Genomic DNA, 13,210 nt, shown 5'->3' with positions numbered 1-13,210 from the left:
ATGCTGAATAAATGTCTTCACAGTTTACATATCATAATTTATGTTACTGGGCCACTAAGGAGTTAAGGTTTTGTTCTTCTCAAAATGTCATTTAACTTTTATCCTTTCACATCAGGAAAGAAACATCCATTTTTTCCTCCTGGTTGGTGTCATGTCTAAAATTCATGCTTTCATATCTCAGCTCATACTGTACTACAGTAACTCAGACTATTAGTTACTCTGTTGTGTCAACCAACAGAGCACCCTGCCTTTCAATGGCGGAGCTTCCCCGACTTTATCCCTGAGGCCACTTGAATTCTTATGCAGACCAATTCATGCCTTTTTACCAATTCTGGGATAGTAGGAAATTCCTTTTTAAGAGTCCCTTCTAATTGGCTTGGTATTTGTTTTTGTGGCTCTCTAATGAAAGACAAAGTACCCCAAGAACAGGTCAGCCAGAAGGCCCACAGCACAGCAGGAAGAGAAATTGATTTCACTCCATCACCACGGTCTCAAATGCAAAGCAGCTCTCTAGCAATGCAATAAGCACAGAAGATGAAAGAAGGAAAATATTGGGTCATTCTCTAATTTTGATTCTGAAAATGCTTCAGAGTAAGAGAATCCCTCCTGCTAACCTTCATCTTCCTTCCCCTCAAACACTAAAGCCATTTCTCATTTAGCACTATCTTCCCTGTACAAAGCACAGGGTCTAAAACACAGCAAGTACTGAAAAGGCATTTTAGTGGCAAGGAAAGCTGAATGAACACTGATAAGAATATTCAGAAAAAGTGATTTGGAATTACTCTATTTGCTAGAGAGAAATGTATAGAAAAGGGAAATGAGCACTGAAATTCAACTTTCCTTGGGGAAAAAAAAAACAAAATTAAAAGAGTAAAAACAAAAACACAATTGTTACTTAAAGTTTGTTTTGGAGTTGTTTGAAGTAACATTAGTCTCAGGTAACATTTAATGAGCATCTAACGTATGGGGTATTATGCTGGGTGCCAACTCTAGTAGGAACCAAATATAAGACAACCGTATTTTTTCTGTCATATGTAATTGATGGTTCCTGGCTGAAGAAGCATGTACATATATGGAGAACTGGAAATGTGGTTTTCACCATTGAGAAAATGGAGTTCTAAACAAGTGGTACTTCTGCTTTCATAATATACCATTTCTGCCTCTTTGGACATTCTTGGGCAGAAATGTGAACTCCAGTAACTTACTCTTGTGGGAAAACACGATCTTCTTAATGCTGAGGTTTCCCAGGAACAACTGTGACTCAGGAGAGGAATGCCTCTACTCCATTCCCATGCAGTCCACCCAGATAGCCACCAAACACTTAAAGGATTATTCCTTACCTCCCTCACCTTGCTCTTTAGTCAAAATCACTACCTTATATGATTCAGAAGTTCAGGATATTATCTTTGTGAGAAAAAACAAACGAAGGACAGACCCAGAGACTTCTGGCAGGGTGGAGGTAGGGAGGTAAATTGCCGAAATTCACAATAGATTCTCAGAGACAAAAAGGAGCTGCCAAGTTACATTCATTCAGCCAAAATAATAATAAAAGAAGGGTGTCACTGGTACTAGCAGAAATTGAAATTCACTAGTAAAGCTAATTTCTTATTAAGCTTCTGTGAGAACACTAAAGTTTGTTTGCATTCCCAATGCCCATGAAATACAGGCAATGTTACCAGTTAAAGAAGTACCTTTACTCTATACCTTCATGTTAACACTACCCCTTTTGGTCTTAAATTCCAAACTATTTCAACCCCACCTATTTAATACCTGATTTAACACTGAAACAAGATCTACTTGTATAAATAGTAAGGTGTTGCATCTTACACTTGCTGGACAGAACCAGAAAAACACATGTAAGCCAGAATTAAATTGAATGTAGAAATGAATAGTTCTCTACTCTTAGGCAACACTTTCTGCATAATTGTTTTTTTTTTTTTTTTTAAGATTTTTTATTTATTTATCTGAGAGAGAGAATGGGAGACAGAGAGCATGAGAGGGGGAGGATCAGAGGGAGAAGCAGACTCCCCGCTGAGCAGGGAGTCCGATGCGGGACTCGATCCTGGGACTCCGGGATCATGACCTGAGCCGAAGGCAGTTGCTTAACTAACTGAGCCACCCAGGCGCCCCATGCATAATTGTTAATAAATATGAAATGGAAAGAATCCTTCTATACTGGCCTCCAACCTTTAATAAACAAGATACATGAAATATCATTTGTTTCCCAATTTTTTAAATCTCATTGTGGCAGGAATATGCCCAAACCACCATGTCTCCTAGATCTCAGCTGTTATCAGAAAAGGTTTTCAGTTTCTATGCACATTTTAGTTTTTTAACGTAACTTACTAAAACATCTTGGTAATATCTTTAAATAAGAGTCACAGAGCTAGTGAGTGAGGAGCCAGGATTTTAATGCTGGCAGTATGAATTACTCTTCACCATTAGGCTACACTATGCAGTAGTCTTATAAAAGGAGGTAGATTCATGGGTAGATCTCTAAAATGAAATAAAATAAAATAAAAGTATAAAAACCAAATATAATTAAGGAAAGCAGTGTGGGATAGGACCTGTGCTCCACCAAGTTTTTTCAAAGAGAGTGTACCAATTTGTGTGTTCCTATACATCTTTTTAAAATTTATTCTGCTGGAATGTAAGTTTTCCAAATGCAGAGACCATACTGCATATTCTTACTTGTACTCCAGCTTTAAGAACAAAGCTTGGAACAAGTTAGCACATAGTGAAGGTATATTTTAATATATTTATTTAAGAGGAGAATCTTTTTAAAAGCTATTATCTTTTGGGGTGCCTGGGTGGCTCAGTCGTTAAGCATCTGCCTTGGGCTCAGGTCATGATCCTAGGGTCCTGGGATGGAGCCCTGCATGGGGTTCCCTGCTCCGCGGGAAGCCTGCTTCTCCCTCTCCCACTCCCCCTGCTTCTGTTCCCTCTCTCACTGTGTCTCTCTCTGCCAAATAAATAAATAAAATCTTTAAAAAAATAAAAGCTATTATCTTTTTAAAAAGAGATAAGTGGGGGCCTGTCCAAAACAAATTTAAAAAAATACTTGTTAATTGACACAGTGTAAAATGGTATGCAAGAAGAATTTGTATTAAAATATTCCCTCTATGCTTCTTCTCTGACCCCAACTGCTGACTCCCCAAAAGAAGAAAGGAGCAAGGAGATGTAGAACACTAATTTTGGTTTGCAATATTTTTAGTCTTGATGAAAATAAGAGACAAAGAAAAGCTATTAGCAAGATGTAAAAAGAAATTCACAATAAAAGAAAAATAACAACAAAAAAAAGAAAACAATTAAGTACATTTGAATCCCAGTATTACTTGGTTTCAATAAAATAGACTTAAGTCCAAAGCATTCATCTTCTAAAAAATTTTTTGTACAATAAATTCTGTATATGTGTGTGTGTGTTTGTGTGCGCACGCTCCTGTATTTGCTTTCTCTGGTTGTTAGTTACAATGAAATTAATAAAGAACCAAGAGAAAATATAAAATTTATAATAATGTACAAAGTCCTAATAATAATCATTTAATTCTACTTAACAACCCCCATTCAGAAACACTGTCGACTCCACGGAGGAAATACTCTAGTTAAAATTCTGGCTAGAGGATACCTAAAACACATCAAGTTAACAAGTGCAACATGATATCCCAGACTAAAGAATACAAACAGTGCAGAATACTGTCATAATGAACAGAATTCACATAAAGATATGCCATTTCATTCCCTTAAAAGTTAACTAATATCCTGGGGCGCCTGGGTGGCTCAGTCATTAAGCATCTGCCTTCTGCTCAGGTCATGATCCCGGGGTCCTGGGATCGAGCCCCGCATCGGGCCCCCTGCTCCATGGGAAGCCTGCTTCTCCCTCCCCCACTCCCCCTGCTTCTGTTCCCTCTCTCGCTGTGTCTCTCTGTCAAACAAATAAATAAAATCTTTAAAAAAAAAAAAGTTAACTAATATCCTTTGGGTAAAAATAAAATTATTGAGCTTAATTTTCAATTTCATTTTCCTTTTCTAAGCTAAATCATTTACTATAATGTTTATATTTATATCAACTTGTCCTCCAATCAAATTTATAATCTTTATCAGATATAGTTGTTTTTTTTTTTTAATTTCCTCATAACATAGGTCCCACAGCCCTTGACAATCCTCAGGGGACCTCTGAGAAACACTTAGTTGTAAAAAGTAATTGAAACTGTTAATGATGTCTAAATATTTGTGCTCATTAATCTCTTGGGTAAATCTACATAACTGCAAATACTTTCTGAAGAGCAAAAGCTAAAGGTTTATTTTAATTCCATCAACTATTTGGATATAGTTTCAAAGAATGTTAACCTATCATAATTCTTTATTTAAAATGAAAAATGGATTTAGGTCTAAAGAATATCTATGAGTGATTTAAAGAGAATGCATAACACTGATGGAGATCTGCAAAGAAAATGTATGAGAACTCTTCAACATATGCAGAAAGCTTATGGGTTAGAAAATACTTCAACTGGTGAATAAATTTGCTAGAGCTGATGTCAGATTTGAAAAAACTATTTTGCTGATAATTTTGAAATACTTTTCCATCTGACTCATCAGACTGGTAAAATACAAGGGAGATGATAATCTTGAATCTTCATAGCAAAAACATTGACATCAATTTACAACTTGCTGAGGGTCAGTTTGACTATCATTAACTCATTTAAATGTATATGATAATTATCCAAAAGTCTGGGATTGTAACCACATTTTTGTCTACCAATAGTCATTATCATTTCATTATCTGCCAAGAAAAGCTTCTATGCATGAATTCTTCAAGACTTTATCTCAATAGTGTTTCCTGAATCGGCAATTAATTAAAATAGAGCTATGTACCCAACTGCAATAAACTGCCCTGGAGCAAAATAAGCCACACTTTAGTGAACATTTGCTTATTTCTACCTAATTCAAAACACTATTACCTTATCCCCAAATCAGGCTGGACCCTCCTTTTACATTCAATTATTTTTCTGTGTACTTCCTCCAAATAAAAACTTATCAAGCCTCTCAGTAGCCTGTACTGATACAGATGGAAGGGAGGCTGCTATTCTAAAGAGCAAAGCATTTCTTAGTCCCACTCACACTCAATACTCTACACTCGTCTTGAGTTGTTTTTTAAACTAGCCACCCAATCTAGATACTAAAAGGACAATGTCAGTGGCCCAGAGGGCTTAGGTACTTAGCATTTAGTTTAAAGGCCAGAGAAAATACTGCTAATAAGTATAAAGGGGAACCAGCCCAAACTTATGGACATTACTTTGATAAATCTTGAATATACTAGTTCCTTCCACCAAGCTCCAAGGACCACAGCAGCCTCCCTTACTTAACCATTGAGGACATTTTGACAATTATGGAATGAGACGAAACTAGACAAGGATTACACTACTTCTATCTTCAAATCAAACTATCAATACCAAGTTAAAGAAAGATCTTTAAAACATTTAGCTGTCCTCAATCACTCCCACTAACCACCATGCATTTTTCCTCTAAAAAGAAACTGGGAATGGTATAATGCTGCTGAGATGATGACTGTTCTAACAACTTTTTTAAATCTTATGAAATAACAGTTTCAGCTGTGAGAAATACCATGGCCCAAAGCCTTCTTGCCCAGTGAATGACAGCTGAGGCAGTTGTTCTAAGAAACACTACCACACGGTCCTGGTCATTGCTTGCTGCAAGGTCCAGGGAGGAAAGGAGCACACCCAACCCACAAAGGTACCCATTCTCTCACTGCACTTCCCATTCTCCTGTTAGCCCAGCTTATGAAGTGCTCTCCATAGAAGCATCAGGAAGCCTTTACCTCCCTTCATCCCAGATCACTGGCTTGGCCTCCTTGGACAGCACCAGGGGTCTAGAGAAAACTCTGGACCACCCAATCCCTCAATTTACAAAAAGTCCAAACAATTAGCTTAAGTTTTATTTTAGTGGCCACATTCACGAAATATGTGGAAGGAATGCCCAGGAGACCCTCATTAAGCAATACACACTAAAGGAAAAGAACTTCAAAGGGTCTTTTACTATTGAACTTTCTTCTCCATTGTTTTTTCAAACTCCCTTAGAAGCCTGAATTTTCTTTATTTGGTAAATGAACTGGTTTCTTCCTAGTTTAGATGCTAAGGCTGAAATTTTTAAAAACTAAATTGGTTCACTGTTCAATCATAAGCATCAGTAGAAAAGTGAAGCCAAACCAGGCACTAAAAAATATAAACTGTGATCACGATGCTCCTACAAAGTCAGGGGCTCTATATTCCTCTTGCTAATGTTTTTCTTGAAATCTAAAACATTCAGGAAAGTGAACAGTCTTTTTTTTTTTTTTTTTTTTAAGTAGGCTCCACGCCCAGTGTGGGCTTGAACTCACAACCCTGAGATCAAGAGTCGCATGCTTGTACCAACTGAGCCAGCCAGACGCCCCCAGGAAAGTGAACAGTCTTAACTTATAAGAGACTATGAATTTTTTTTACTATCAGAGAGAGAAGTACACAGTATAATTTAACTTGTGGCAAATGTTTTCTATCTCCTTCCAGGGCTTTCAAATGCTAGTCTTAACTCACGCATCCCCTCATCTCTCAATTGCTTTTGTCTAACTAGTCCCATCTACTTGCCCCTTCCAACCCCAATTCCTCCATCTTTCGACCTCATACATCAGTGTCCTACTCTCCAAACTAAACTCATTTCTCAGCCAAAGATTTGCAAGGCTCAAGATATGACCATTTTGGAAATCTCTGCCTATCAGCTTCCCGCTTTACCTTAAATCTCTACATTTCTTTCATCTTCATCACTAATTCTCTTAAGTCCCAGTTTTCCCTAAAGATCTTTGGATTCAAAGTCCTACAGGTACCCCCAAGACAATCACATATGGATTACAACAAATCAGGTTACAAGGGAATCCTAACCATCCTTCCATAGACTAAGGAACAAAAACTATTTTGTTTCTGTCCTATTTGCTGAACAGAAACACCACGGCAATGAGCAGCTTTCTTTACAAAGGCCACTAGGTACACAAATTGCTGAACCACTACAAAAGCTCCAAAATTTCCCTTGATTTCCAATCCTGGTTTCTTGTGAACACTCAGAAAATGTACATATCTAGGGATTCAAATTTAAAAAAAAAGAAAGACTTTCTCTCGTTGCTCCAATAATATTATGGAAAGATCTACTAGTATTATTAGCTCTAGTTCCAACCTCCTACAGTTTTTAAGACATGAGGTAACTAACTGACAGAACACAGTGACACTGTCCTAACCTCAACTGCCAAGAGCCATGGGCCTAATCCAGCTCCATCACAACTTCAGGAGTAACCTTGGCTAAATTCCTTCATATCTCAATTTCCTAATACTTTCACAGAGAGGGTTCAGAATGCTGTTGTTTCCTAACAGAAGTATTACACTGAATCATTACAAATGTGAACTTACTGGTGACAGATGTTACATGAACAGGTTATAAAGACAATTCTGTACATTTATTTCACAATTAGAAAACTATCTTAAAGTTTTATTGTCTTTTTGTTTCTACTATATTTCTTAGTTTTATATTAGCATGAAAACAAAACTAGATTTTTCCATTTCATTTCTCTTATTTAGGTCGGCATTATCTGCTGACAGGTTTGTGGGTTTCCTGCAAGTGTGTCCAGCAGAAAGTCTAGTTGTAAGTGGGCATTCAAAAGACAGTGTTTGAATGAATTACTGAAAAGGAAATCACCCCTGGCTTATTTTCTGTATGATAATTTCCTTATAACCAATCTTTCTGGTTATGTATCTTACGTCTCTCAAGGATCATCTATAGATAAGTGATAATCACTGATTTTAGGCATGCCTGGGTAGCTCAGTCGGTTAAGCATCTGCCTTCGGCACAGGTCAGGATCCCAGAGTCCTGGGATGGAGCACCTTGTCAGGCTCCCTGCTCTGTGGGGAGCCTGCTTCTCCCTCTGCCTGCCCCTCCCCTTGCTTGTGCTCTTTCTCTCTCTCTTTCAAATAAATAAATAAAATCTTTAAAAAAAAAATCACTGATTTAATCATTCCTAAAATATGCTGTCTCAAGACACACTTTTTTGGAAATTGTTATGCAAAGCAAAGGACTTTCCCCCCACTTCTTTCCTTAAAAACTGGATAGTTTCTAATTACAGCCTCAACCTTAGAATATTAAATGATGTTAATATCTGATTTCTATACAGTCCTATTTCACTTAACTGAAATAGAAAACTCAAGACAGAAGGATAAAAACATAGTTTTACTTATATTCCATTACACAGAGCAACAATGATCTTCCATTTTAAGGATTTTCTTTCAGTGTGGTCATTTATCATAGAACAAAAGAAATGTTTATATATATATAAACAAAATGGGGTAAGCTCATATTTTTGACTGATGATGCTGTTTTGTTAAAAAAAAGAAATGCATAGCTATAGGACAACTGTTATTTGTAAGATCAAAAGATGAAATCACAATTTGATACTGCCTTACAACCCATTAATATCGAATTTGTTCTCCAGACTTCCCATTTTGGAAGCTGGGTAATAGTTCCAATTGGATGTCAATCTGAAAACAAAAACAAAGATAGTTTGTAAGACAGGTAAATCCCCCTTGTTTGGTTATATACCAGGCGGTAGTACTAAAGTGATTCCTGGGAACTTTGTTCATAAGAAAAAAATGATGAATATACGTATGTATCAGGAAAAAAAGACCTTCTCCATCAATATGCTTCCAAATCCTGAATTTGCTGACCTAATAAAGTTCTCAAAATCTCCCTTCTGGTGAATACTTCTGGTATCCTCAAAATGAAGTCCCACATTTTTCTAGCCCTAACCTCAGAACTCCTTGATCAGATTCTAAGACTGAGCCTTGACGTTTACAGTCCTTAATGTGAATTTAAATTATTCTCAAATACCCTAATCCTGCAAAGGATTAGGAGAAGAAATAAAGAGAAATAAAGTCATCAGATAACTACTTGCCCTAATCTAGTACATCTATCAAAACATCTAGAGAGTTGCCATCAATTTTTTGGTTTTTTTGTGTGTTTTTGTTTTTTGTTTTTTTGTAATATATAAATGACTATTTTCTAAGAGTTTCACCTCTAACTGCCTAACAGGACATAACGGTTACTGGCAAACCAATCTTGAGTACTAGTCCAGCACATCTTTCTCCCCATAAAAAAGTCACCAAGAATCCAAAGCCAGACTGGATATAGTCTGCAGTATGTAATAGTCAGCAGTCCCCTCCCAAGGGCAAGATCAAAAATACCTCCTGAGCCAAATGTGAACTGCTGGCACTAAAGTCCCCTCTTAAAACCCTTTCTGGAGATACACATATTAAATAGGTTGAAGCAGTATGTTACCTGGACAGATTAACATAGGATATTCATCAAATGAACCCATTATCAGCAGGCAGAGACCAGGGAGGGCCCAAGACAAATGAGCCATAGGAGCAGCAAGTTTTGATGGAAAACAGGGAGAGTACAGAAAGCCCTACTGGAATAGATGAGTACTGAAAGTCAAAAATGACAAAACAGAAACTAAATCTGCCTCCTTTACAAATTTCTAGGTCTGAGCGTGAAACCACTGACAACATTTTAATTGAAAGACAAGTGGTTTGGAACTGCTGAAACTGGTTTTGCTAAGCTCTCACACCTCTCTATAAGCAGGGATATATAAGAAAGTGTACGTGGTGAAGATTTTACTAGAAGAGGGTGAATGCGCAACAAAAGCCAAGATCAAGCTTGATAAATCCTGTAATTATAAATTCTAGGGATAATGAAATACTCTGCATCAAAATGCTCAGACCTAGGGGAGAAGAATTAGCTGTACGTATCCTTTGTACTCAATAGGATTAAGTACAAAGATAAACATACTTAAACAAGTCCCGTTTAAAGACACTAGAAAAATTCTAAGCTATCCTTCAAAAGGTCTGAAATAAATAAACAGTCAGCCTTAAACCTAAATAGCACCTCAAGTTGCTAGGAGCTAATTTTTGGTTGACTTTAGATGTTGTAGTTTCTAGTTCCTTGTTAAAGGACACTTCGATAAGCCTTCAACAAGTGATTAACACATTAACTAAAATGTTGCACCGTCAAACTGTTTCCAGCAGATTCTGAAAATCTGGAAGACAGGAAAAAGATTAAAAATCCAATTTCCTACATAGTAGTTGAAGCATTCCTCCCTCTTTGTTACCTCTCTGGGACTTTTCCATCGTCCTCTCAAATGTGACAATCTGCAAATATTAAATATTAACATCAGGAGGAACATATTTTAAGAAGGGAGAAAAGACCCCAGTTGGAGGATCTGACAATGTATTTTAATTCTGTAGGCACAGGTCTTCCAAATCAACTAGAACTAGTCTTGACCAAATCGGTGACTCAGCCTTGTAGGGAATTTTTTTTAAGTGAAAGTTCACATTTAAAATCCTACAAACATGGAAGCTCTAGGTATTCTACCTAGGACAAAGAAAAAGCCTCGGAATATTCATTTGAAAGGATTTAATGATTTGTATTAAACATATTTTACACTTAAAATACTAGATGGTCTCTAAGTTTACTTTCAGGTCCAGTATTCCTTAATTCTCTTAGTAACTTTACCCCACTATTCTTGGAGCCTTAGAAATTACAAATAGAACCTGAATGAGAAAGAAAATTCAGAATTAAAGTTGCCATCATTAAGTCTAATTAGACAGTACAGACAGGAAGATGGCAGTAGAATAAAGCATTCTGAGTTAGGGACAGGGAAGAATATAATGAGTAATTTGCAGTCCTATGAATGAACAGCATACAACAAAGTCTGGCTAGGGTTTGGGATATAGTGGGCAATGTCTCTATCTCTTGAGGCAAGGGACCCACCTAAACCGGAGTAGACGCTGGCTTCTATTAATGCGACAAACTGTCTACCTGAAGTAACAAACCACCCGCAAGAAAATACATGTCAACTACAGAGTGAATCGTCTAATTTTAGTGTGAATTCTCCCTTACTGGCATTCTTCCTACTTTCTGTCCCAAAAGGAAATCCATATCCTCAACGCCACAAAATGGTAAGACATCTCACCCCTGTATTGTGACTCTGGCACTTCTGGTCCAAACAAAAGCCATCGGTTTTAACTAGGGTGGGATTTATTCTGTCCATTCAGTAAAGAGCTGTGGCTGTTTGCAGGGCTTCCTGCAGGCTCCTGCTTTGACTCTCGCCTCATGTCACATTGTGATATCACCATGACGGACCCCTGATATTTAATGAGTCTTCGACTGAAAAACTGGTATTATCGGGAGCCCGTGAAAGGAAGCTTGAACGCCCTGCAGAGTGCCTCACCAACAGACAGGAGGGTGACAATGCGGGCAGGCACCTCCTCGGCAGAGCAGGACCAAGCAAGCCTTTCTGCAAGTTTCCCTTCCTTCTACTAAATTAACCTGCCAAGCACCCCCCCACCCCGCCCTGTTAGGAAAAGTCACACAGGCAACTCGAGGAAGGACAACGGGGGACAGCTCCTTGCGCACCACACAAGTTTGGCTTGGCAGTGGCCGAGGCTTAACCCTTGCTGCCAGAAGAGCCTTGGCGGACACCACCTTCTCCAGGGGCAAACCCAGAAGGCCAACTTTCCCCTCCTCTGCGCAAAGCAGCCCAAACTTTGCTGTTCGCCCACCTGGCCACGCAGCGCAGCTTCGGGTCTGGAGGCACCCGACGCCCCCAGGCCCTCGGCAGACGGTGGCACTGACCTTCACGCCAGCCCCCGGTCCTGCGCCGGCCTCGGCCCGCCCCCCCCACCCACCTCCAGGCTCCAGCTGCCTCCCCCAGTCCGCTTCCACCGCCCTCAAACCCTCGCGGGAAACCCACGGTGGGGGCGACTGCAGCTCGATCCCGCGTGTCCCGACGGGCAACGTCCCTCTGCGCCCCAGAGAGTCCCAACCCCGACGCCTCTGCTCGCCTACTCACCGTTAGTAAAGGGATCCATTTTCCCCCCGCCGCTGTGCCTTACAGCCGAAGCGCCCAAGCTTCCTACTCCAAGACCTGAAGCGGCCCTGTCGACTGAGCATGCCCAGCGCGGCCGCCAGGGGCTGTCGGGGAGGCGCCGAGAGGGGCGGCGCCGCTCCGCCGCTCTGAGGTTCCGCTGCTCCGGATTTTTGCAACAGCTGCAGAAAGAGCGAGGGAGGCCGGAGGGAAAAACACCTCACAGCCCGAGGCCGACTCCTGGGAGAGGAAGGGGAGGAGCGGGTTAGAGGTGGGGGCAGCCTCATGGGCGGGGCTTGAGATAGCCACGCCCCTCCAGGAAGACCAGCCGCTCAGGCTCTTCAATACTGGGGCACAGTATTCAGTCATTCAGCAAAGATGACGGCCCACTGCAGCCCGGCCCGGCCGGGTCCTAGGCGCCGGGAACCCGATACTGCACCCCAAAACAACGACCAATGCCCCGTGTAGTGGACATTCCAGAGACAGGACAATAAACAAACACAGAAGGCACACAAGACTGAAAGAAATGTCCCGCTGAGCATTAAATCAGAGTAATGTGATGGAGAGTGAGTGGATAGCTAATTCGGACGGCTTGGTGAACAGAGGCCTCACTGAGAGGTGCCACTGAGGCCGCGATCTGGAGGCAGAGCTGGCGCCCCGGGCGAAGGTCGCTCCCCAGAATTCGAAGCTTCGGTTTCCCTGCGGAGACTGGCTCCAGATTGCTCACTTCGCCAAGGCCAGAGGGAGCAGGTGCTGTGGGTCATCCCGGAAGGGCTGCCCGCCCACACCAGAGTGGTCCCTAGCAGTAGGAGGCCAGGAGACGGATGGGAGGGCGGGGACCCCCGCAGGGCCCCAGATGCCCAGGTTCCATTCCTACCGCGCGGGCAGTTCAGGGTGCGGCCTCTACATGCAAGCGGATCACAAAACCTGGAGCTGGATTCGCCGGGGCTGCGGGCGCCGCGATATACGAGCAGAAGGCCTGCTGGAGCCGAGCTTTAAATCAACACCTGCGGCTCCAGTGGGTGCAGCCGCAGGGGCCGGTGGCCAGGCCAGGCGAAGCTACCGAGTTGAGGCGGAAACTCTCGAAGTTGCTCCTGCCTCCTCTACTCGCGCCACTGCCTCCAACCGCGAGCCAGCATTGTTTTCAGTGTCAAATCCAGGCATTACCCCGCGAGCCTACGGGATGGAACAACCAGGGCCCCAGGGACCCCGGGTTCGTAGGGGCCCGCCTCCTTTTCCCTTGTTCGAAGTGGG

General features: G+C 41.0%; 1 protein-coding gene across 5 annotated transcripts in view; it reads right to left on the bottom strand.

The window, feature by feature from the left end:
- Positions 1 to 12,132, bottom strand: part of LNPEP (leucyl and cystinyl aminopeptidase) — an 89,585-nt gene extending 77,453 nt beyond the window's left edge. For 4 of the 5 annotated variants that reach the window (XR_004681031.1, XR_004681029.1, XR_004681030.1 and 1 more), the window contains exon 1: positions 11,942 to 12,131. Coding sequence is in view for 1 of the 5 variants with exons in the window: in XM_035014935.1 (XP_034870826.1) it covers positions 11,942 to 11,960 (19 nt within the window). In the remaining 4 variants the exon portion in view is untranslated. Of the gene's footprint in view, positions 1 to 11,941 lie in introns of all 5 variants that reach the window. The other variant, XR_004681032.1, reaches the window with a different exon arrangement.
- Between the last annotated feature and the right edge of the window lie 1,078 nt (positions 12,133 to 13,210).

The sequence above is a fragment of the Mirounga leonina genome, unplaced genomic scaffold, assembly GCF_011800145.1.
Source record: "Mirounga leonina isolate KUSES-001 unplaced genomic scaffold, KU_Mleo_1.0 Mir_168, whole genome shotgun sequence".
NCBI lineage: Eukaryota > Metazoa > Chordata > Mammalia > Carnivora > Phocidae > Mirounga > Mirounga leonina.
This window is presented reverse-complemented; position numbering and strand designations above follow the sequence as displayed.